The sequence below is a fragment of the Homalodisca vitripennis genome, chromosome 1 (assembly GCF_021130785.1).
Source record: "Homalodisca vitripennis isolate AUS2020 chromosome 1, UT_GWSS_2.1, whole genome shotgun sequence".
NCBI classification, from domain to species: domain Eukaryota; kingdom Metazoa; phylum Arthropoda; class Insecta; order Hemiptera; family Cicadellidae; genus Homalodisca; species Homalodisca vitripennis.
In genome coordinates this window covers 101,073,625-101,101,115 of record NC_060207.1, presented here as the reverse complement: position 1 = coordinate 101,101,115, position 27,491 = coordinate 101,073,625, and the positions used below count along the sequence as shown (strand labels likewise).

The 27,491-nt window shown below is 33.2% G+C and overlaps 1 protein-coding gene across 3 annotated transcripts in view; it reads left to right on the top strand.

The window, feature by feature from the left end:
* Positions 1–26,332, top strand: part of LOC124367776 (phosphatidylinositol-3-phosphatase SAC1) — a 36,821-nt gene extending 10,489 nt beyond the window's left edge. For 2 of the 3 annotated variants that reach the window (XM_046824895.1, XM_046824887.1), the window contains 10 exons: positions 1,138–1,269; positions 5,498–5,609; positions 7,966–8,153; positions 8,480–8,635; positions 9,167–9,246; positions 11,799–12,036; positions 14,611–14,847; positions 17,670–17,771; positions 18,500–18,560; positions 21,644–26,332. In XM_046824895.1, the coding sequence (XP_046680851.1) occupies positions 1,138–1,269; positions 5,498–5,609; positions 7,966–8,153; positions 8,480–8,635; positions 9,167–9,246; positions 11,799–12,036; positions 14,611–14,847; positions 17,670–17,771; positions 18,500–18,560; positions 21,644–21,792 (1,455 nt within the window). In that variant the 3' untranslated portion in view covers positions 21,793–26,332. Of the gene's footprint in view, positions 1–1,137; positions 1,270–5,497; positions 5,610–7,965; positions 8,154–8,479; positions 8,636–9,166; positions 9,247–11,798; positions 12,037–14,610; positions 14,848–17,669; positions 17,772–18,499; positions 18,561–21,455; positions 21,524–21,643 lie in introns of those variants that run through there. The other variant, XM_046824904.1, reaches the window with a different exon arrangement.
* The last annotated feature ends 1,159 nt before the right edge of the window (positions 26,333–27,491 follow it).

The following is a 27,491-nucleotide window of genomic DNA, read 5'->3' as shown; positions in this document are numbered from 1 at the left end:
TGTTGAACATTTCGCAGTAAACATCCGCTGTAATTGTTGTCCCACGTTCTATAAAATCTGCTATAAAATACCCTTTATGTCCCAAAAAAACAGTACCCATAAATTTTCTACCTGTTTATAGGTTTGTTTAGATTTAGTGAAGATTAGTTGCGCCATTGCATCAACTACTGTTTTATTTCTGGATTAACGATTAACAAATCCTCTCCTTCTTGTTGGTAATGGCCCAAAACTCTCGTCCTGGAGACTGGACATTCTTTGTTGTAGTCGATCAGCATTTTCTATTCTCATCTTGCACTTACTTCGTGGTATCCGAGGTTTTCCGTGACAATTAACTGTCAATCGACGATCAGATCGCAATTTTTGGCGCATTTGCAATGATTTCATCGGTCAGGATACTAGGCCAGACACCACGTTCTTCATCATGGACATATGTTCTTCCATTTTTAAAATCACATCACCATTGTCTAAAATTTCCTTTGCTCATAACTGTAGGCCCATAAACTAGGGATAAATCTTGAATTTGTCCTAGACAGGAGTTGACGATCCTTTTCCACACAAGAATCGTATCACAGAATGCACTTCACACCTGACATGATCAATGATTGTTGCGGACATTGTTGTTTTCATACGGACAAGCAGACAACTTCTTAAAAAAAAAAAATGAATCAGTAGGTGGTGCTGTAGGAGTAAAAGTGTTCCAAAGTGCTAATATTTAAATACAAGCAAACAACCCTTAACATTTTGTTGGCGGTTATTTTCATTCAAACAAAAATCCAATGGTGTCAAGCCTTGTGAATGTAAGGGATATAGTTAGTTATTGGTATAATAATTTTCAAGCACAATTTGTAAATCATTGGGTTTAAACTATTTAATTTATTTTATAACTAAATTTAATTCCATTTATCCCCTTTAACTCTGATTACGATGTAAAGTTTTGTATTTTTTTTTTCGAAAAAAAGTTCCAACTTTAGTTCTTAACCATCAGTGTGAAGCTTTTTTTATATGTTTAAATTAATCTCTTTATTGATCCACTGCTGTAAGTATTGCTGCTAACATGGATTTGGATCATTACAAGTCTTTCATTATTATAAATCATTAATGACTATCATGACTAAAAATGAGTTGCAACTGTTGCAGGAGCGGATGAATCGTGTGTATGTGACGATGGTGGAGTCGGTGCTGGCCACACCTCACTTCTATTTCTCTTACACGTATGACATCACTCACTCTCAGCAACGACTGCACAACACCTCCCCTGAGTTTCTTCAGGTAAACTGTTTACAATGATGAAAACGATACTACATCCAATGTATAGAATAGGCTTATATTAACAAATACTTATGTGTAGCATTTAATCTACATAAACTCCCTTGAGATGAAAGTCCTCTTTAGAAAAATGGTAAAAATGTTCTATGCTGAATAATACTAATCATGTTATATACTGCAATGTGAGGAAGATGTGTTCTATTTATGCATGTGCACATGCTGATTTTAATTTAAATTAACAAACTAAAGCCACAAAGTTAAATTTGTTTTAATTTTGTTTGTTAAGTGCACCGCAAGTTTATGTTAATATATTAATATAAAATAAACTTAATTTAACATAATTCACAGTTAATACGAGGGTCGTCCATAAAGTAACCGCCGTTTGGGTGTGGCGCGATAAGTAGTGGGGGTAGCGCCGACATTCTCACATCGGTGTGCGCAGCCGTTCAGTACGCTTCTAGCTGTGCAATTGAGAGCATCGTGCGATCGCGCGTTCTTTTGTTACAATGTAAAAACATGAGCGCCGTGATAGAAAATCCCGCCAAGTGTGAAGTGCGTGGTGTAATAAGATTTCTGTGGTCGAAAAGTTACACAGCAGCTGAAATTCATCGTGAATTGAGTGTGGTTTATGGTCCAAACATTATGAGCGAAGGTGTAGTCCGTCAATGGGTTCGTTTTTTTTTTAAATGGAAGAACGAACGTTAACGATGAAGACCGGAGTGGTAGGCCATCTCTCGTCAGTGATGACTTGGTGAACAAAGTGGGATGCTAAGGGCAACTTGCTCGTTGAATTTATGGAGCGTGGTACACCATTACAGCAGCAGCTTACTGTGGTCCTTAAAACGGCTACGACGAGTGATTCAAAACAAGCGTCGTGGTCTTCTGACATCTGGTGGTGTGTTTGTCCACGACAACGCCCGCCCTCATACAGCTCAAAGAACAACAGAACTTTTGGAAAAGTTCAAATGGGACGTTTTTGACCACCCCCCCCTACAGCCCGGTCTTGGCTCCCAGTGATTTCCATCTTTTCCCGTACATGAAGCAGTGGCTTACATCTCAGAGGTTTGCGAGTGATGAAGAGCTACAAAACGCTGTGACAGGTTGGCTACGTTCTCAGGCGGCAGATTTCTTTAAAGACGGAATTTCAAAAACTGTTAAAAGATATGATAAGTGCTTGAATTTGTATGGTGAATATGTAAAAAAGTAGAGAAAAGCTGTAGTTTTAACATTTATATAATAAACTTTTTGTATCTCAACTGGTTTATTTTTTATTTCAAAACGGAGGTTACTTTGTGGACGACCCTCGTATGATACTGAGGTGGTCTATAGATACCAGTAGGATAATGTGGTTAATAATAGCTAATAATTTAGTGTAACTCATATCTGCCTATAGAATATTACTGCTATTATGAATAAAAACAATTAATACGATACTGTGGTGGCCTACGGGTACCAGTAGTTTTTATTAACATATGCACTTAGAGCAGATGGAAGAATACACTTAGGTTAAAGACTGGGCTTGTCAGTCGACAGAAGCTAGCTCCCTTCTTATTCCTCTCATACATTTCTTAACATAGTTTCCCCACCCTTCCCCTCACCCTCCACCCCACGCCCGTGCCTAGAGTAGTGTGTGCACATGCAACTCTCATCTGATACTTTCACCTCATCACTTCACAAGATGTCTGTTGTGATTGTTCGAATTTTCCAGAGAAAAGTTGCTAATTCTATAATGTTCTCTATGTTTTCATGCTGAAATACCCACTACAAAGGACTAAAGTTAATTATGTATTTGACATACTGTATGTGTAATAAACAAGTACGCCACTCCCCTTTTTGTTTTCTGAAGCACTGCTTCACCCAGCCGTTTGTCACTGGTATCTGTAGCCTGTCCTTAGATTTGTGATGTAAGTACTGTTGAAGAATATTTACAAATTATTCAGTACTGAATACATTATTACACGTAATTAAATTGAACATTTAGGACTAATTGTGTGGTTGATGTCTTAAGAGTAAGTTGAGAATTATTCAGTGGGCTTTGTAATTATTCTTTTGTAATCAGACTTTGAATCTAAAATTACTGTGTACATAAGACACGCAATCATTTACAATGCGGTTAACAGAGGTAAATTAAAAGATTTAAAGAGAGGGAGGGATTTGAGCTTTGTTTCCCTATATGATGACTTGCACCTTCACTATTTTTAGAAACATTAATTTGGACAAAATTGATACAAGTACTGTTTGTCAGTTTTTGAATGTGCATTATGATATGTTGTGCAGCTGTGATAGTTACTTTAAGTTTCAGTAAGTTAATTTCTGAGTTTTAAACATTGTTGAATGTTTAACGTTTTCTTAAATTTGTATTTCTAGCCTTTTTATTATGTTTATTATACATAGATAACCACAAAAACTACAAACTCAGCACATTAGTTTATTTGTAAATTAGAATAAATGTTTGCTGTATTATAAAGCTATAAAATTTCACAGGAAACAGTTACAGCGCACTATTCAGCGTTTTTATAGTTTATGTTGTGCCAACAATTTTAGAGCCTTTGCTATAACTAACTTACATTCTTCATATAACGATTTTATATTTGGTTTGAACAATATCCAGCCTAAACCGTTATCATATTGACCGGGTATGACAGGTTTTACTGTACTACAGCATAAAAATTGTAGTCAGACTACAATATATCTTGTGGGTGTTACGGCAGTGAACAAGTCTTTAGTGATTGTTGCTAGAACCTAAGCTATGTCGTTGGCCATAACGACGTTTCCATGCATGCATCCATGCACATACAAAAATTTGTTAATTTTTTACAAATAAATGTGTGTAGTCTATTATTTTGTCCTTTTTTTTTTTTTTTTTTTTTTTTTTTTTTTTTTTTTTTTTTTTTTTTTTTTTTTTACGTAGTGGGAATGCATTTGCGCACAGAGTGTGGGACTCCCTTGCGGACTACCCAATAAACCCCCTACGGGCCAAAGAGGACCCAGGCCGGAACCCTACCAGATGACATCTTGCCTGGTCCGTATAAGTTAGACTTAATGCTTTATATTACAGTATGTACAGTACTATTATGTTATTAGCTTATTTTTCATTAGGAACTGATAACATTCCAAGGCTTTAAATAGGGAGCACCGACCCTCACTATAGGCACATAATGTATGCTTGATGCCTGTGCTCAATTTTACATATCAATACCTGGTTTATTTATTTTTTTTCAAGTTGGTGCATCTAAACTATTGTGTATAAAAGAAAACATGGATTGTACTTCTCATATTACAGAACATTTTTTTATCAGTTTAACAAATTCATTGAACTACTACCTAATTAGAATAGTTAGCCTATATTAAGTGACAAGCTGACATCATTAACTCTGTTTCCTTTCTGATAACCCTAACTGGATAGTGACCGCCTTCACTTTTATTTTACATTATTTCTTAACGAGTTCCCCTATTTTAATTTGTATTATCACTTAAAAACAAACGTAGATTGTTTATATCTTGTTTAAGTATCAAGCAATTCTTTTCATTGGACTATAATTAATAATAATCACTATTATTCTTGTTACGTTATTATTTGAAAGGAAATTTTACTCCCTAAAATAATTGTTCTGCCAATCAATGTTAAAGACATTTCCTATTAAATATATGGGTTTTCTAAAAAAAACTATTGAGTGTTTTCGTTTATATAAATTGTTTGCTTATAAACTCCAATTTTAAAATTTAGTTTTGATTTGATCTGTGACGTAAATAAATGAAATCATTTACACTTTTTGTTTAACTTGTGTAAACACCTTCACTGCGACACCACTCATGTAGAGACTTTAGGAGATCTGGGATAGTAGTAACATGTGTCTGCCACAGGCAAATGTTAAACCATGATACATCTCTAGCTACAGTATACGTTGTTAACCCTCCGACTGATAATAAGAAACTCCCAGAATGATACACTGGTTTTTGACTTTGCGCTGCATTTTTTCAGATATTTAACAAAAATATGTTCTAAATGCTAAGTAATAAGTGTTAAATATAAATTTTTTTGTTTGAACCAGAGAAAAAATGTAAAATAATAAAAATATGCACTTACTAAAGTATTGTTTTTTATTTGTACATAAATTGAAAAATGTATATTGTAAATTTTTTGTTTTCTAAGTTTTACTTCATGTAAGTTTCTTCTACCAATCATGCATGGCTGTATCCTAACTCACAAGTGACAGATGTTGTGTTACAGATGGCCCTCCACCACCGTGCAGACTCAAGGTTTCTGTGGAATTCACACCTTCTGCACAACTTCCCTGACAGCGCAGACTTCAGCAAGTTTCTTCTGCCAATCATGCATGGCTGTATCCTAACTCACAAGTGGATTTAAGTGTCTAATATGATTTAGTATGTAGTTTATCCATGAAGACATTTCCTCCTATTTGTTTAACAGGGATATTTTTGGTTATATATGAATTACTCAGATTCTTCAAAATAGCTTTACTGCTGGAAGCTTACTAATGGAAATTGGTATCAATATAAAACTATGCTTTTTATTACATGTTCTTTGTTTAAAGTTCATATTTATGGAGTGATTTTAGAGGATTGTGAACATTTGTTAGTATAGCTGAAATTCAATGTTTGAGAACTGGTATCTGCTCTCTTCTTCAGAGTTTACCCCTTAGAACTCATATGTCAGACCTTATCCGACATTTTAATTTCGCCGTTCCACTTGTATATCAGAGAGCATCAGAGAGAGACCAGTGGTCATCTACTGTTGTTTTTATTAGTTGATGATTTAACCTCATTTGGTGTTTTCGTCAACTAAATATGTCACTACCGGGCATTATATTTCTTTCTGTTTTCGAGGTTATTGGCAAGTTAGAGAACAATGACAAATGAAGTAATGAAGAAAGTGATCATAGTGATTGTGAAATAATCCTGCTAACATTGGAAAATTGGTCAAATAATGAAATTAATGAAGGCCTAGGCCCAACTTCAAATAATGTTATTGGGGGAGATGTATTTGAAAGATTGGTTGTTTTGAGAGTTATCATACCTTGGAACAATAAGTATTAAGAATTTTAAATAATTAAATATAAGTGTGTGTGTACACATGTGTGCGTGTGTGTGTGTGTGTGTGTGTGTGTGCGTGTGTATAGGGTGTAACAAAAAGGTTGGGCTCTAATAGGGTTGAGGTTGACTGTATTAAAACATGCAAGATAGTTGTGATTGTTATATGATTAAACAACAGACAACAGTTAATCACTAAGTTGTGATTTTTATACAATTAAACGGTTATCCATTAACCAAGGATATAAAAGAACAGAAGACTGATATATGATATATAAATCACTTTACTAGTTAATATTGTGTTCTGGAGGTTTACCAGAAAAATAAATAACATAAATATTAGTTTTTGTTAGGTTTATTTTTAGTTTTCTTCATGACTTTTATGTAATAGTCTGGAAACTACCATTATTACTATTACAGATGTTATTGTATTTCTTGTACACCATGTTTTTGTGTTCTTTAGTTATTTGAATTATTTTGAGTTTGATTTTATGATTGGTTTAAACAAAACTTATTTACAATTCATAATTAGTGAATTAACACTTAAATTTTGACTTAACTCTTGCCGAGCGGCATTCGTATATATGCGCCAGCGCTTGAGTATGAGGTTAAGCGGCATCCGTATATATGCGCCAGCCGCCAGCTGCGTTCCATCTGTCTGCCGCGCTATCGCCACACGTTACTTTCACCGTCATCTACTACGTACCAGCACTTATCAATGTAGCCCTGTACACTTAGTACGCCTTTCTGTTTAGTAGGTAGCAGCACGTATCAATAAACCTGTGTGTTATTTGTTTTCCCGCCTTTTCCAATGCGATCATTGTAAAGTAAACAAAACAAACAACTCGTGATCAGTGATTCTGAAGTAACCTTACATTTACATTATGTTTATTTCACCTGTGTTTTATGTGTTGTTTTTAGTTATATATAAATAATGTAGAGACTCTAATGTAGGAAATTAGTGACAGTAATATCGGACATGTGTCGTGCCGCGCCGTTCCCATGCCTCGCTCGTCTTGGTGTCGTGACCCCCGCCAGTCCAAGGACGCTACACTACACGTTCACCACAGCCATTTTAAGATAATATATTTGAGTTATACTGACAAATAATATTTCTAAACATATAAATATGGGTAATATACAAGTATTTTACTCACTAACAGAATATAGGCATTGGAAGTTATTCATATTATTGATTGAAAAATATCAAGTTTTAATTATTAATTTTTGTAAATATTTAATTAAAACCCATTTTATATACTTTTTCATGCAGTTATGTAACTATAATGTTAAAACAAAAAAGAAAATTTAATAAAAAAATATGCATGGTAATGTGTTTTTCCATCTTAATATGCCGCTCGGCAAGGGTTAAGTTACTTGAGGAAAATAATGGATGAACCAGTTTCAAGTGATGGTGGTGAGGAGTTTGTCTCTAGCTAATAAACCGGGGGACATTTTTTGACAGTTAGATTTTTTTTTTTTTATTGAAGATAATGATGTAGGTGGGTAAAAAATGGGCGATTAACACTGAGAGCTCACCACTGACTTGGAAAATATACCTCAAGTTTTCTGAAGACCTAGTTTTTCTCATGGATTTTGTGACATTCTTGGGCTTGACAAACACTTGGATCCTTAACATTTACCCAGTCATCTCTATCAATTCTTGTTCCCTGAATGGGAAACCATTCACATGGAGCATAGTGTCGCGTCGCAGTTGTCAACGTGCCGGCACCCGCTTCTTCACAAGAGGTGTTGACAAGAGTGGCAATGTTGCCAACTTTGTTGAAACAGAACAGATTGTCGAATCTTCTGGTGACAGGAGTTCTTTCATTCAGGTAAAACTCAATTATAATTGCAATGCAGCTAATTAACCCTTTTAGGATAAGAAGTCAATAGAAAGTTTTTTTACATCTAATAAACTTCCCTTGAATATTGCATATTCTTGTTAAGAGTTATATTTCTAAGTATTAATTTTAAAATATGATATGTACCTACCCATAAAAGTTGTAAATTTTTTAATATTTATAAGCAATATAAGAGTATTACAGTATACTCTGAGCATTTTGATAAATTAAAGTTAATGATTTTACACTATTTACATTAAGAGAGATGTAAATACCCATAATACTATCGTAACTTAGCAAGTTGTGGTTCTGTGCAGACACGAGGTTCAATACCTCTCTTCTGGCAGCAGTTACCCAACCTCAAGTACAAACCGAAGCCTTCACTGATCCCTAGTGAGAACCACTCTGAGGCCTTCACCAAACACTTTGAGGCCCAGATTGTAGATTACGAGCGACAAGTGCTTGTCAACCTGGTAAGTAGAAGTTGCAGAGTAGATTTAGTATGGAGGGGATACTCTCTCACAATACTCTGCTGGCTATACAGTTGTTCAGAAAAAGTGTTCAAAAAATTAGGATGTAATTGTTCAAATGAAAATAAGCAAAAGAGTTCATATTAACCTATGTCCCAAAACCTAAAGTTTTTTGACTATCTGTTTGTAATTAACAATTTATTACTTGAGAAACTCTTACAGTATGATTATGATTCTTTGTGGTTCTATTAAGTTTTCATATGCTATTTTGAGAAAGAATATGAAAATATCTTAATCCATGTCAAGAGAAGACATTTCAGTTCCAGAAAATCATGTTGATTGTTTTATCTTGTTTTTCACACATACATTTTCATTCAATCTGTTTAACTTTAAATTTGAAAAACTGATTTTTCTTTAGCCCGAATAAAAACAAGTTTTTGTGCCAATAAAGTTGAACTTGCATAGTTTATAAATTATTTATGAATCTATTTACAACAGTTCTGCTAATATTGTTTACAATTTATTATTCTACAGGTGGACCACAGAGGGGCTGAAGGGGAGATGGAACAGGCTTACAAACACATGGTGAACAGGGTCTCCCTTCCTGATATCAGGTTTGTTAACAATTGACTATTTTTTCTAATTTTTTAAGTCAATTGACTGTCCCACCAACTGTAAAGTACAATAGTTCATGAGAATTTCTGAGCAAGATGATAAATCAGCTTATACCATAAATTCAAGACTAATGCTAGCTACTCTGCCGGTCCAATTCAAAACTACTTTTTATCATGTCCCCAACCTATTGTGGGATGAAGATAAATAACCATAGACTTGTAAAGTTTTACAAGCTAGGGCACCAAGTAAATCAATCTGCAATCACAGGTTAGACTTCCTGTAACTTATGGGTTTTGTATCTACTTAGGTTTGACAACCTATAAACTATTTAAAATATGGAAACCTTATTGATCTGAAAATTATAATATGAAGTGGGATGAATCCAACGTAATATGAGGTCTGTTTTTTTAGGAAGTACTGTAGAATCGTTCTAACAATTTTATTTGTTTATGAAAGCCCAGACTTTTATCTACGTAATTACCATCACTATTAAGGCACTTATCTATCATATTTAAAAATTACCTTTTTTATAATGTCGTCACAGAAGATTGCCACCTGATTTAACAACAACTGTAATGTGATCATTTTATTGCTACTGTTGTCATAGTGGCACTAACCTTCAAGATGAAGCTTCTGATGAAAAAAATAAATGGTTGTCTCTGGGTGCTAACTTTGGGCTGTGATTATCAAATTGTTGTAGCAAAATGCTGTGGTGAAATCTAAGTTTGTTTTGCTGCATGTCGACAGACATTGTTATACAGCAATATACTTATCATTGTGTTCATATTTGTATTTATCATTTTAAACATTCAATAAAAATGCCATAGAGAAAACTTGAGGAAGCTTCTCAAATAATAAACAAGTTGTGGAATGTCTTTTCATATTCACTTTATCATTCACTTTCTGCACCAAATCGTTGGTGATCATTGAGGGTTGTCCACTCTGTTTCTCATCATGAACATTCTTCAGCCATCTCTTACGCATTTTAATGGTATTTCATCACTCATAATGTTTCACCCATACACTTCACAATTTTGACAGTAAATTACAACTGTTTTCAGCCCTTCTAAAACAAAAATCAGCATGTACAGTCAGTGGGATGCTCAGTTGGCGGGTACATTTGAAATATGCATTAATAACTGTAAATATGATTGCCATAATTGCGTCTGTGGTTTGCTAACAGTCGTAGATAGATAGTGCGCAAGCGTGGGACACCAATCGCAGCACTGTAGGCCTTTTTTGAAGGAACACTTTCTTGAATCAATTGGTCGGAGTACTTATGGTGGTGGAGGGGTGGACAACAGGCTCCACGCTTAACAATACACTACTCTACCGTATCATTTCACACAACGCAAACACACAACACTACACTCTCATCTCGGTTACCTCCTCAAGGTACCATATTACTAAATTACTATGACATAAGGTATCACACTTTATAAAAGACATAAGTAATTATGAGCGTAAGAAATATTTTATATTCCAAATTAAACTTAAGAAAACAGTTAAAACAGTAATTCCATTGTTATTTTCTCACTTTAATTTTTCCACTTCTTAACTGGACTGCGCCTTGCTATTCCTGGCTACTGCATACCTTGTGTATTTGCATGGTATACACCCCGGTCTTGCTGTCTTGAAAGTTGCATGATTATGGTAAGAATTTAGGTGACATCCACACATATACAACAGCAGACCCACGGAAGTTATGGACATAAATATTTAAAATACTAACTCCAAGCAAAATATTATTTTCAAAACTACGGTCGTGTGTTATTTAGTTAGCTAGTTATGCCTTTCCATGCATGCAATGCTGATCAGCTATTGTCTGTGAATAAACACAGCAGCAGATTCGTATTGATGTGTTAATATAAATATAGAAAATGTCATCTGCAAGCAAATTATTATTTAAAATCTATGATAATTTATTTATTAGATTATCTATTGAACGTTTTTCAAATACAAAGTATTACAAAAGCATGTTTTAGTTATTGGTAATTTACGTAGTCAGCAAACAATTAGTAACATGGAGAATCTCGAGGTTCAGTTGTCAAATCTCATTAATTCATTCTTGAATCTGAATATTACAGATTTAATGAATTCAAAATTCAGTGTTGACATATCACTACCCTCTAGCTTCTCCCAGGCATAATTTGAAAGACAAAATAGATGAAACCCCTGAGTTTATAAAGTTTTCTGTGAATAACATTGATGCAGGTCGTATTTGGAGGAACATTTTATAATAGGGTTTCATTGTGTATTCTTTATACATTTATTAACTGTAGGGCAACATTAGGAAAGAAATTAATTCATCCAATAAATATATGTTTACAAAGATTCAATACGGTAACAGTGTAAAAAGTAGCTAGAAGTATCAAGTGACATTCATTGAGGAACAAAGTAGGAAGAATTTACTGAGCGATTCCACATTCTCATTTGGCAGTATAATTGAAATTTGGATAACTTGACAAATATAAAACCTTGTATAATGCGTAGAAATTAATATACAAACTGGTCCAAGTAGTTTCATACTGCTACAATTAAAACGTTGTAGATACGAGTCATTTGATTTCCACCACGAGTGCCGCAAGATGCGGTGGGATCGGCTATCAGTACTGATTGACCGATTGGCACACGAGCAAGACGAGTTTGGCTACTTCCTGCTGCTGCGAGACGGCACACTGGCATCACAGCAGACTGGTGTATTCCGCACGAACTGCATAGACTGCCTGGATCGTACAAATGTTGTACAGAGCATGCTGGCTCGCCGCAGCCTCAACACGGTGCTAGAGGTACTCCTCTTTGCATTAGTATACTAATGTGATTTCATATAAATCATAAATCTTGGCGAAAAAGTTATAATTTTTTCATTGTCAATAGAAATTCATAGAAAAGAAATGCTAATTATAGTTTTATCAGTATAAAATTAAATACAGTTGTTTCAGATATGTATAATCAAAACATTAAAAAACAAATTTAAAAAATTCAACTGGATGCGATTTTCTTTCTGTACAACTTATAAACAGTGTGGGATTTGATATAACAGAGGTTCTAGCAGCATTAATAAATTTGAGTTTTATCAGTGGTGTATTCCCAGGTAAACTGAAAGAATCAATTTGTTGTGACCATTCATAAGAAAGACGTGATTGAACATTTTAGATCAATTGCTCTTTTGTCAGTAATATCTAAGATAATAGGGAAATGCATGAAAGACAGGTTGGATCGCTATAGTCAGTATGGTTTTAACTATGAGAAAAAACACAGAAGGAGATATACCAACATTTGTAGAACAAATATACATTAGTTTCAATAACAACTATAAAGCAGCTGGGGTTTTTATTGATTTTTTAAAGACTTTTGACCTTGTTAACCATACAATTTTATTGAAAATTAGAACTTAGTGATAGATAATACTTTCAACTGGTTTACAACCTACCTTGAAAATCGAACAGAAAGTCAAAATATCTTAATTCATTTAGTGACACTAAGATTGTTAATATAGGAGTCTTCCAAGGCTCAGTTCTTGGTCCAAGGTTACTTTTAATTTTTATTAATGACTTGCTGAGATTACCATTAAATGGAAAAATCATAGGATTTGCTGATGACATTGCGATTAGATATTCTGTGAAACAATGGAAAAACATCTGGAATAATATTAGAGAAGATTAATGAAAATCAGGAAATGGTGTGAAAATAACAGAATGGTTTTGAATGCCTCTAAGACTGTTTAAAAATTTTGGATTTAAAAGGTTACCAATTCAATAAAATTTTGAAATTTCATAGATAAGATTGTCAAGCCATTTCAAACTGCAATTGTGAAATTATCGGTCAAGTTGAACAAATTAAATATTTAGGAATAAACATTGATGAAAGTTAAGCTGGAAACCGCATATAAACAGCATTCAATTAGGTTCAAGAAGAAATATCAGAAGTTTTAATTTTTTTTTAAAGAAAGTTTACAGATGATACATTAATGAGAACACTTTATTTTGCACCAGTTCATTCTAAATTAAATCATGGTATAGAACATTAGAGAGCTGCTGACAATATAACCATACAATCAACGGTGTAATACAAAACCACTTCATAAGAATAATTGCAAGAAAGAAAAGATATGAATCTGCATTACCTATATATAAATGTCTAAGTATCTTACCACCAAAATATTTATTTTTATTCAAAGTATTACAAATTTTCTTTGAGAAAAGTGGAAATATGAATGACAGTTTTACAAAGAACAAGAGGTAACATATTGGGTCTATTCATGAAACCACAGGTAAATAAGTCAATTTAAAAATTTTTGTTGGGTCCAAATTTTTAAAATATTTTGACTTAAAATAAAAAATTGTAAAAATGTATAGTAAGTTGATAATTTGTTGAAAAATTAGCTTCTAAATTTGGTTAATATAGATGACATTTTTCAAATTTTAGTGTAGGAATTTCTACAATTTTATTTTCAATGTTTTTAATTTGTAAATTTATAGTAAATAATAAAAATGTTATGTTTAGAATAACTGTTAACTTTGGGGTGTGCACACTGTGGATTCACCACGTGATTTACTTGTTAATATTCCACTGAACACTATGCTATTAAGTACAACTTTCAATTGAGCTAGCCATGCTTACTGGATACTGTGGCTAGTAATTCCTGCCAGTACTGATGTTAATTTTTGTTACTGTATATTTTTGGAATAAAGTATATTCTTATTCTAATTACATTGGTAAATTTAAATATTTTTATACTGGTATATGGTATTCACAACAGAAAGAATATTTTTTAGAAATGTCTGTTAAAGTACTGAAAACTTAATTTACAGAACCATAAAAGTGGCTAAAGAAACATTATATGCTCTTTACGGTCATACATAATCTGGCCGTATGGCTATGTTGTGGCATCAGAATGGGTCATGACTTATTCCACTTTCTTCAATAAAATCGTTTTCAATGTCCATCAATGCTACAGCAGTCATCGCATCGATGCTAGTGGTGGTCTGAATCAAATCATTTTCCAAATTCACAATTATCAAGCTCTTGTAGCCATACTACAACATTGTTAATTTGTTATTATATTGCATACATTATTCTAAATGTCAAAGAAGTGTAAAAATAAAACAAACTATTTACACTGAAAATTAAAAAAAATTAAACTTTTCCAAATTGTAAAACCAATCCAGATAATCTAGAAATATAGATAAATTATGTCTGAATATGCAAGGATGTACTGTACTTTTATATTACTTATAGTCTAACATATCTTAGTATTGTATAAAGTTATCAAATGTTTTAGTACACTATTTTGCTTTGATATTTTCAACAATAAACACATTTCTGAGGTTTGAAAAATTACTATTGGGCTTTATGTCCAGAAATTGGCAATCCTGCGCGTTGGGCAGAAGGTGGAGCAGCAGCCACAGTTGGAAGCCCTGTTCAAGGCAGTGTGGGCTGATAATGCAGATGTAATCAGTGTACAGTACTCTGGCACTGGGGCTCTGAAGACAGATTTCACTCGGACTGGTAAGCGCACGTACCTAGGCGCTTTGCAGGACCTCAGCAACTCCGTCACTCGCTACTACAAGAACAACTTCCTGGATGGCTTTCGTCAGGTACTGGACCAGTTAGATGGTATATTTCCAATTTTAGTAATGTAGGATGAGTTAGAATTGTCAGTACTTTAAAGTTGTTATGTTATGCGAATTTATTATGTGATGCCTTAACCGCTGAGTACTATTTGCTCTTGGAGACAGACAGGTCATATGACCTCTAAAATGTAAACATGACCTCAATGTTCAAACAAAAACATTAAATGTATTTCATTTCCATATATTACATAAAAGGTGTCAGTGGACTTATTTTGTGATCTCTGCATAAAGTGTCCAAGTTTAATGTTTAGGAAAATAGGAAAGAATCACACAAACTATTAATAATTGTAAAATTTGGTTTTATCAGCTGGAATTAAAAAATTAGTATGATTTTAGGTAAATGATCATTCAATATATAGATCATGGTCAATTTTAACCCTAGAAGTGCTACAAGTCGCGATCACAACGCATTAGAGTGCTGCCATAACGCTTGAGCCACGATCGTGATGCATTAGTGAGAATCATTATAGCGCCATTATTAAAGCATTAATTAATTGATATATTTAGCATACCATATGAAATGCTAAACGTGCCGATGTGCACTATGGGTGCACGTCTAGTTTTTCTAATAGTAAAGATATTTAGCCTAATGCAATCAAACCTTGCATATTGTATCTAGACATAAAGTCTGGGAAATAAAAAGTTATCACTCTATGTGTCTTTGCTATTATGTATTATTTTACAGGTTTTTGCTCTTCTTCATAGTTTGCTTCTGGTTGCCTTTGTTGACGAGCTGTTACATTTTAGTATATTTCACTATTAAACTGTATTTTGTATGTTTTTTATTAGTTTTGTATACAACGTGAAAACTCTGAATATAACTTAAAGAAGGTGATCACCTGTAAGTGCAAACATATCAAGCAAACACAAGTGCTACTCATAAGAACAATCTTTAAAAAAATGTAGCTTATACATTGTAAATAAGAGTTTTTAGTGTAAATTTCTTTCAATATTTTGTTTACAAATTATTTCAAACGTTTACAAACATATCAGTTGTTAATAAATAAATATTTCTGAAAGTAAAATATTGGATATTTATATGTCTTTTTGGAATTTTAGATGGTTTAAAAATATACATTATACAATGTGGGACGAAAAAAGTCGGACAAAGTTATTTCCACCATATTTATAAAACTTCCACAATCCGTTGGTAAAAGTGAATATTTTAAATTCTTATCATTGTATTGAGATATACACCTACATCATGCAAATCAGTACAAACATAGGTTAAGCAAAAAGTTTGCAATAGTCTCCATAAAAGTTCAAGGGTTCCTTAACACATTCGCTGCTGCAAAAAGCATAATTAGGGTTACCGTATGCTGAAAAAATTTTATGTAGAAAAAACTTACCTTGTACGGCGGAAAGGCAGGATTGAAGGTCTAAATTACGTTTCCGGCTGAGTTTCCTGGAACTGTGACGTCATAAGTTTCAGCCCCTACTGGGGCTGACCGCATATTGTGCTGGTCCCGTACTGTCGGAAGTTGTTGTTACGATCGCTCTGCTGCTGATATCACTTACTTGTTTCAATGAAAGTCCAGGATGATTGTCCAAATTATATTTCCGTTTGTTTTTCTTTGACCATTGACGTTACAAGCTCGGCCCCAATGGTCTGCTGCATATTGTAGTCTTATCACTATTCTTATTATTTATAAATATTATATACACTATATACACCACCTCCACTTATCCAGTCTTTTACTGCAGAGAGTCATGGTAAGCCTCAAAGCACTGACCCATGCACAGGCCAGGCTTTTCAGGGCATGTTACACAATGGAAAGCAGTTTTGACATTTGGTTTACCATGTTTCGTGCACTGCCTGCACTTCTCATTTTGTCGTTGAAGTAACCTACAACGAACTGAATTTTTTCTATGGAGTTTGTAGTACCGGGGTCAAAAACATTGTCGTTTGTTTTGCAAAAATGCAAACAACGCATAATGGACAAGAACCTGTCCCTCGATATAAAATTACTAAAACACTTGAAATTGAATAAATAATCTGTTTTCCAATACTCTTGGATTCGATTCATTTTTATTGTGCCTGTGTGCAATAAAACACCTAAAAATGTCTTCAGCTCAGGTACAGTGATCCTTTCCATGCATTGGTTCTTGATTCTTTCAGAACAAGCAGATGAATAGTATGAGGAAGAGTCATCAACAACTCTTTGTAAAATCCACAGAACCATCACTGTTGTAATTTTGTTCATTGCTAGAGTGAAAGTTAGTCTGACCAGCGGTACCTGGCACTGCAGGTTCCATTTTTATAAAAAAACACACAAATAATGTAGAGAAAGAATTACACAGTTCATATACACAGAAACAACACACTAAACACTCAAAGATTACAACAGGCTCCTATTGAGAAAGAACTGTAAGGTGTAAACGCGAACGAAACCGATCACAATAAAGCGTTGGTCATAACCTAGATTCAACAGTCTACAACAAATGGCTGAATCACACTAAGGCTTTGTGTGTAGAGCAGCAAGGCGGCCCCATCTGGGGACGTCCGTACTGCGTGCGCAGGTCTGCCGTCCCCATCTGGCGCCGGCCGCACTGAATGTGTTAAGTAAGAATGATGATAACAACTATGTCAACTTTGTTATCTGTCTACTGATAAAATCAGTTATATCAGATAATTTAACTTAAATCGTTTGCATGATATTATGTCCATACAAAACTTCCTCGGGTACCTATTCCCAAAGAATATTTGAAATTTTAGTCCCTTTCTCTCATTGTGGGGTTTTAAATATTATGCGCCATATATGTAACTAAGTTTATATTGTCTGCAGGATTCGATAGAACTGTTCCTGGGTACTTACAAGGTGGATGAGAAGGAGTGTGTGACAGTCCCGTGTCCCCTGGCGGTCAACAGGGGCTGGAAGTATATCACGGTGAGTCAACTACTTTCATAGAACAGTTATTAAGTAAATCATTATAGGTACTTGATTTCATGCCATTTCACTACTTTTTTTTCATTAAAACCGAATTGTTTGTTCTTAGCCCAGCAATTACAACCATTTAAGATAGTAGTGATAGGATTGTAAAGCAAACTCTGTATGCTGTTTTATGCAAAAAAATATGGTTTTCTTATTCTGGAGATAAGGAATATGGTTACAGTAGGGGCCCAATCAAGTACAAATAGTATTATTCAGTAGTTTTTATTGCCTTGTGTATGCTTACAAATGACTGAGAAAAGAGCTATGGTTTAAATCTAAATTCTTTTAATCATTGAAATTAGCTTAAACTTTCACTACTACTGTGAACTTTTTATCAGTTTCCCCAAAATTTCAAATTAACAACAAACATAAAAGTTACTCTATAAAAAACACTTCTATCATAAAAAATGTAAACTAAGAATATTAAAATTTAAAAAAATTTTCTGTAATTTTCATATAAACGTTTGAAATGCTTACAAACTGCTTGCTGAAATATAGACAATTTCTTCTTTGATACCATAAATCTTAAATTAATAGTAAATTTTAAAAGAATATTTAATAGAATATAATAGAATTTATAAGAATATGTTATAACTAAAAGGTGTTATTAATAAGGAGGGGGGGATGATGCTCTATTTTATAATTGTACTTTTAATACTAGTAAACACAGATTTTGTTTGCAGTTCCCGCTAATTCTGTGTGTGGCCGTGGCTATGTTCTTTGCCAATGTCATCACTCCTACTGGTAAGTGTAATTATAGATTTTCTCCTTTCCGTACGTCTCAAACAAATAAGTTATTTGACTAGATGAGGGATTAAGTTTTAGCTAGGATACACACTAAAATTCTGTACATTTTTGGCTATTAAAAATCACAATGTAAATTTTCTAAATACTTTGGTATTTTTAAAAAACTGCTTCGTGTGTGAGCAAATTTGAAATTTACTAAAAAATTAAAGAAAAAAAGTAATTTTGTTTTGCCCTACATTTCCTAATACTTAACCCTTATAACGTCAGTATATCTTTTCACGACTTCCAGCAAACGGCACAATATTAAAAAAAAAAATGTTAAATGTGTAAAGTTCATTTTTATTTTTACTTTCTATAATTATGGTAAGTATAAAAAAGTAAAAATTTTAAAATTATCTTGTACGTATATATATTTATGGGACATTAAATTGTAGATATAAATAAAGTCAAAATAAAAGGCACACCAAATTTTATTAGCTAAACTATAAACATTACCAGACAATTATATAAATTACACTTGTGATAAATATAAAAAAGAAATGCATGATTGTAAATATACAACTAACCTAATAGTGTTCTTTTATATAAACAGAAAACACGACGAAGGAAACCGACTCAGCGATGGTTAGACACGCACTACCTGAAGCCAAACTGCAAACAGAAGCGCGCGCACTGTACGGCGTCTGTGCCGTGTGGCAGGGAGAGTGTCTAGACACCGCATCTATTGTTTCAAACAATGTAACGCGACAGCTATATTTTGACGCTTGACATAGGTCAATAACCCACACACATGGTTGACGCATACCGTTAGTGACATTGATCGGATTTAAAAGGAACTTAAATTTGCTATAGACGCAGTTTTGTGTCAATGCGCCGTACCGCGTCTTTGCCGTTTGGAGATAGTTTGCCTATGCGCCATACGGCGTCTGTGACGTTATAAGGGTTAATAGGCATACTGTTGAAAGCAAACATTGTTCCAAATGATAAATTTGAAGACATCAAGACATCTTGCAGACTGTCAATTCCGTGCCTAATTTTCAATATTAACCAGCTGTGAGGAAGAAGGCAGGTTACAGATATGGACAAATACATGATATTGATAATTTTTTTCATTTAAATGTGCACCTGGATGATATTTCTTAAGTACAAAGTAATAAAATTTAGAATAAAACTTCCTTATTCTTTTTATGATTTTCGAGTCTATTTTTCTGGATGTCATTTAAGAAGCAAGTAATTTTATCTTAGTTTTTCTACATATTACATTTTTATATAAAAAAATTATAACGATGGATTAAAACATAAGTGCGAAGTAATTCTTGATGTGGCATGGACTAACTTAACTGATGGACTAGCTCTCCACATACAGATAAATAGTATGTGAGAAGATGTTTTCTTTGATGTAAATGTATTTTACAAACTGCTGTATAGTTTTGAGGAGTATTATTACATGAAAAGATGTAATGCAAAGCACTCAGGGAAGTTACTACAGACACTTAAATTCCAAAATACAGCACTGGCATGATGTACGAGGGGGTACCCAAAAGTAACCGGAATTGTATTGCTGGCAGCCGGCAGCGTGTAGTACACATTCCTGCCGCTAGGCGTGTGTCGCGCAACCCATTGCGAGCTCAGTGACCTCAGTTCCGTTGTCCTAGTGCATTCTGTTCGTTCGTAGTGACTGTTTTCGCTAACCCTGTTTTGTTCTTGTTTCGTTTTTTGTCATGGCAAGTTTAAGTGAACAACGTGCAGCTGTGAAATTTTGTTTTTTACTTGGTAAAAATGCTGCAGAAACTATTTTAATGTTGAATACAGCTTACAAAGATGATGCTATGGGGAAAACTCAGGTCTTCGAGTGGTTCGCTCGATTTAAAAATGGCGACATGTCGATTGAAGACAAACCTCGTTCTGGACGTCCATCAACCTCTCGAACGGACGAAAATATTGAGAAAATTCGTGGACTTGTGCTCACCGACTGTCGACAGACAATTGAGGAACTTTTAGAGAGTAGTGGGTTAACTTGGAACTCGGTTCAGCGAATTTTAACAGGAGATTTAGGACTGAAAAGGGTTGCTGCCAAATTTGTTCCTCGACTTCTGACTGACCATCAAAAGGCACATCGAGTTGAAACTTGCCGCCTTCTGAAAGAACATCTCGAAAATGATCCCGATTTTCTGGAAAAGGTAATTACTGGTGATGAGTCATGGTGCTATGGTTATGACCCAGAAACGAAGCAACAGTCAAGCCAATGGAAGTCGCCATCTTCACCTCGTCCAAAAAAATGTCGGCAAGTCGAATCAGACATCAAAACCATGTTGATTTGCTTTATTGATGCTAAAGGCATTGTTCATTCTGAGTTTGTTCCTCCAGGTCAGACTGTCAACCAAACATTTTATTTGGAGATTTTAAGAAGATTGCGCAACAGTGTTCGCCAGAAAAGACCCGATTTGTGGCAGACTGGAGACTGGTTCTTCCACCACGACAACGCACCGGCACACACAGCCATCTCAGTTAGGCAGTTTTTAGCCAAAAACGGCATGGTTCCGCTGCCCCACGCACCTTACTCGCCTGACCTCGCTCCATGCGACTTATTTTCATTTCCACACATGAAAAGAGGCTTGAAAGGTCAACGATTTGACAGCGTTGAAGAGGTTAAGAAAAAAACGAAGCTCGAGCTTGCAGCCATTTCTAAAGATGACTACAAAAAATGTTTTGATCAATGGAAATACCGTTGGGACAAGTGTATTAGTTGTAATGGAGATTATTTTGAAGGAGATAAGGTCGTATTGTAAAAAATTTGATAATATATAATTTTTATAAAATAATTCCGGTTTTTTTTGGGTACCCCCTCGTAATACTAATTACTCGGAATGTACACAGAAACTTATGTTCCAGAGTACAGCACTGGCACTCTACTTTGTCTGATATTCTGGGGTTCCATGGTGTAATACTAATTACTCAGAATTTACCACAGAAACTTATGTTCCAGAGTATAACACTGGCACTCTACTTTGTCTGATATTCTGGGGTTCCATGGTGTAATACTAATTACTCAAAATTTACCACAGAAACTTATGTTCCAGAGTACAGTACTGGCACTCTACTTTGTCTGCTATTCTGGGGCTCAATGATTGGCGTAACAGGCTCCACGATACTGTACTATGGCCGGGAGTTCGTCGACTACCCTTGCCTTCGAGATATTGTCTTCCCCTCACAAAACCAAGTGGCATAGCCTCCCCTCTAGACCAAAATAAACCTGCACCAGATACTTTTGGATTCTGTAAGAAGACAGGTTAAGGGTTGATTTTGTTTCATTCGGTGGAGGACAGTCTATGTAATACTTGTACAGCAGCAGATTTAGAAATCACAATGGAATAACACTGGCTATTTAATAATGCAAATAAGAATTATGACTAATCTAATTAGTTATAAAACAAAATAATCCAGCATTAAATAAGATGTGTTTGATCTTTATTTATACTGGTATTCCTATTTTTGTTATAAAAAAGTCTTTTTGGTGCAATACTTTATTTAACTCATTTGCATGCTATAACAGAAATTGATCTTCCATTTGTTGATTTATTATTTAGTACGTAGTAGCAGCACTGAATGAGCCATAACTGCCTGTATCCTTCTTCTTCACAAATAATAGAAGATCTAGGATAGGCATTACTATGTAATATATTATTTTATTTTCTTGCATTCAGTTATTTGTTGTTGTTTGTGTGTTGCGGAATATCTATAATGATATCTCTTATAGATTTCAAGTTACAGCAATTCATTTATAATACTACTACATTGAAAAATTAAATGTTCTGGGTCCCAAAAATAAAATAGCATGACATTGGGTTAATTCTTGAAATACAATTGTATATGTGTATACAGTTACATATTCAGTTTTCATTCCAAGCTCAAAATATTGATCTAACACACACTTTTCTCTTATCAAAAAAGTTTCTTTTTTTAAAATAAAAATACTATTATTTGGTCTAAAATCTTGCAACTCCATTATGTTTTATAATTATTTTATTTTGAATGATCCACTTCAGTAAGTGATCCACTGATAAACATAGTTAAAAAATGGATATCAGCAATGAAACTGTTAAAGATTTGTTATTTTACTGTTTGTAATGGATTTTTTTAGATCGTTTAAAATATTAAATTAATAGTATTAACTTTTTTATTACACAGCTAATTATGAATTTTATACAGAATTGTCAAAGAAATGGTTTCCCTAAGTAATATTAAGTATTAAATTAAAATTAATATTAAATAGGTTTATCTGAATAAAGAATAAATTAAAATAATTAAAGATTATCTGATAAAGAAAGATAAATGAAGATGCTCATAAATTAAGCATGTAAAATTTATATTATTTTTCTTAACAATTGTTTTTATACGCTTCGCTGGCACTTAAAAATAAATGCATGTATTGGTCGTTAGGACTAATTTTTCACTATCTCTCTTGTGAACTGGACAGTGATTTACACTGTTAATAAATTTCAGAAAATTGTTCCAAACTTAGCCACCTACTGTAGTAAATTTATTTTATATTTAATGAACAAAGTAGGATTGATAACATATTCTAGATAGGATAGTGAATGTCAATTCAAATAAAATAGAAGTAAGGGATCAAAAGGTGTACAATAGATGTGATATCGTTGGAGCGAAGTATAATGATTGGAGAACTGACCACAGTATTTTGTTTCTCTTTTAATCACAGCCTGCGGCTTAATGGAACAGTGTTTTGATTAATATAGTTTATTAACAAAAGATTGTGTAATCATGTCAACTCTTTAGTTGTTGAATGTCTGACCCACATGTGACCCTTTCTTGTATTCTATTTACCTTGGCTAACATGAATCCCTTCTGTACAGTTTTATATTAGAATAACACTTGATGTATTTAAAACTGCTAATTAGTTAGCCTTATTGAAATGATTTCATTATATTTTTTAATAACTTATTTTCAGAATCCCATCTTATAACTGAATAAGCAGATTTAGCTATTGTTTCTGTAAACTTTTCCTTAATAGCTTATTAAATTTTTATGCTTTGTTTTAGATTTAGATTTTAAAATATTTCTTTTTAAAATGCAATATATTTATATTGAAAGTTTTATGACAATACTTAACCATTCACATTGAAAACTTTGACACTATTACAAATTGCAAATTTAAAGTTTTATTATAGTTTATATAGATAGTTATAAGCATAGTTTACATCTTATTACTATCTTTACTACAGTATAAGGTATTGTAGAATACACAGTAATATGTTATATTTCTATTTATCAACTTTGTGTGGAATTTCAAACTAACCAGAAATTGTTAATCTACAAATTGTAAAAATTTTGTAATATATAAATATAAAATAATAGGATAATAATTGTTCTTAAATTTATAAACAATTTAAAGATACAGTAATTAATGATACATAGCGATCTTCTCACCTATGTAAAATAAGCCTATTTTATCTTTTCCTATCAATACAATTAGTTGTTATATGTTATCATTATTTAAATACAATTTAATTGTTGTGCTGTAGAAATGTGGTACTATCAATGGTTTCCTTCTTTTGGGAAAGGCTTTTAAAAACTAGTTCACTTCAAGTTGCAATTTTATATTCCCATTCAGAGTAATATTTCTTATATTGAGTGCTACAAAATGCACCTTTAATGAAAGCCTGACACTGGAAAGATTGAATTCCATCAGATAGCCTTGATAGCAACTGGTCAGTTTTGTTTGAAACAAAGACTCAGGATCATTCTATTGTGGGCACTAGATGGCAAGATAGTACAGACTTGATATGCTGGTTCTAGGTTGAAATGTAGGGGCTGCAAAAACACCAAAACTACAATAGTGTACACTCCTAAAGGTGAAACTTACTTTTTAAAAGTCAATCGCAAACTAAATCTCAAAAATGGAAGGTTGTAATCATATTATTATAAATGAAATAAAAACTCTTTATTTACTTTACTTACTTTTTTATGTGTATCTTAAAATATATAATATAGTTAAAATTTCGTTACCTGGGTTAATCCTCATATTGTCAAATTTCATTTATAGCAGAAAGCAGACTTTTGGAAAATTTGATTTTTTTACTCAAAGCAAGTACCATTCAATCAATGAACAGGTATCCTAACAATTTAAGTTATTTTAATTTGTTTTCTTTATTTTTCTGTTTTTGTGAAACCTCTTTAGGTTCACATAAAGATAAAAATCTTGACCACAAAATATTTGTTCTTTGTTTAAAGTTTGTTATTGACAATGGAAGGTTTGAAAGGATAACAGGATTTCGGACATTTGCCATCATTATATGTTATACCTTTTATAACCTATAACGATGGCAAATGTAAAAAATCCTGTTATTCTTTCAAAATAGTTGTATATGTAATACTTTATTTCACTTATTTACACATTTGTATGATACTTATGTACTCATCTTTGTTCCTGAGTGTGGGTAATTTGAAGGGATAACAGGACTATGGATATTTGCCATAATTTAGTGTTAAAATAAAAGAGTTGGTTAACACTAAAACATAGGTTAAGTGTGGAAAGAAGTAGAAAATTATTGCATTGAACACACCAATGTTAACAATAAAAATGTTCTACGTCAAAAAAACCTTTTTCCCCTGAACCAGCATGACATTAAGAGACATACAGATGAATAATTACACTGCATATATACTGCTGGAACATATATGCACCACAGCAGCCAGGATGAGAATGACCAGAATAATGTGAGAAGTTCCACATTATCATGGAGGCTGGTGGAATATTTGAGTATACAGCAAAGGACGTAACAGCATGGGTTTGGGGGATAGAAAGGAATGATAGCCTCTAGTTTATTGTTTACTAATCCTTTACACATCAATTATTCATAAAAATGTTATTGCATATACTTTTTTATTTTTATGAATTGTTTAGTTTTCCTAGTTAATTTTTGTTGTGTTATTGGTAACCGAAGTGATCTGATTTCAACAGAACGTGAACTTAATGTTTGGTCTGCTAATTTTACATACATACCTTCAATTATTCTTTATTTGAAAAATTCTCTTCACAGTATATTATAATAACTTTATTCCACTTCATGAAGTTAGATGAAACCAACAATGTTAGCAATTCTAGATATTTCCTACTCTTTATATATTGTCCTTGAGTTAGAGTTATAAAGAGCTCAACTAAATCAGATATTTTTGGAAAATAGTTGAATAATTTAATGCCATCCTATTTGTTCAAATTTTCATGTTAGCATGTTTGAGCCAATAAGTGACAAATTATAAACGATTTTTTTTCATTAGATTGTAGTATGACTGTCTTAAAAATGTAATCTTATAAAATTTGAAATATCAATTGGTTGTTTTATAACAATTAAATTAGTTATGCAGCCTATGTTTTGTTTTTTGAATCATATGTTGGTAGCTATTAAATATGTGCAATACACACATTACACAAAGGAGCCAAATTCCTCAAAGATCTTGAAACATCCCTTATAGATTGAACTAGATCTCTTTCATCCATTCTATCATGATTTTTCCTTGGAGCTCATTCTCTCAAGGACTTTGAAGATCTTCCACTTCTTGTTGTATTTATTATTGCATTTAACAAAAAGTGTGCTAACTTTCCTTTGGTAACATCTGTGTAATCATTAATACATTTAAATTATTGTATATTTTATAAAAGAGCCTTTTTATAAATATTTTGTATATATCTTGTTGATCTTGTAGTTTTAGCTAAATATCACATAAATAAATGAAGTACTGAAACAAGACATTTTGCTCACAATAATTTTACAACCTTACTCTACAGTTTGAGAATGGGTGGTAAGATTGTTCCTTAATTTATTTCATTATTTTAAATTGGTCAAAGTGCAAGAATTAGTTTCAAATAGATATAAAGAAATAATAGATTAGAAATCACTTAATATTAAATGCACCCTATGAAAGGGCATGGTTATAGGCCTTTAACACTATTGCGCTCCACTCATTCCAGCAGTCATCCTCTGCAGTAAACTAGACTATCGATCCACCTCAATATCTTGACATTTGTGGTTAGGTATGTGCCACTCCTAACTAGTATTGCCCAGATATTAGTGACACATCAGTTTTTGTTGTACCAGTGTAGGTTCAATTAGAATGTACAAAACCGTCCAGAAATAAACCTTTGGGGTCTGCAGATAAATTATCCCAGACCAGAATTCCATGTTCCATAATGAAGATGCATTTCAACCTCAGACATTATTAGTCAATGTGAGGTTTCCAATTCAGATCATCATATGTTATTACCAAGAACTTTGCTTCTGTGGCAGCCACAACATTAGCAGGTGAATTAGATTATTATTGCAATTTACGTTATAAATTAGTAACAAAATGCCACAAGGTGCTTGGTGCTCAAAATCCAAAGAAAGTCATAATAGTAGGGGAGCCCAGGAGGCTAAATGAGGAGTTTCTCGAGCTTAATGAGAACCTATTTAGATTGTGAAGATTGGATGCAAAAAGAAAAAGTTTATATGATGTACTCGTATGTCTGCACTGGGGAAGGGAGTGTATATAAATGTTCAAAAATGTCACAAAGGTATACAAAAATTCTTCAGACATTAAACACTATATATGCACTACCTGTTTATTGTAAAGGAAGAGCATTAATTTGACAGCTTGGTAGATTGAGGTGGCCGCACAAAGGGGTAGAATAAAAATTATTCGAGCTTGTCAGATATCCAGGGAAAATCTTAAATAAACCCTAAAAGATGTCACATTCGAAAGACTGACGATTTTGACACAAATAAAACTCAGTCAATTAAAAAAAAATGTAAACTAAGTTTGAGCTGGAAATACTCAAGCGCATCAGATTTATACACAGTTGGTTCAGCAAGATGTCTTTGTTGTGTTGACCTTTAATCTGACAAAATTATGTGTAGGGATTTTTATAGT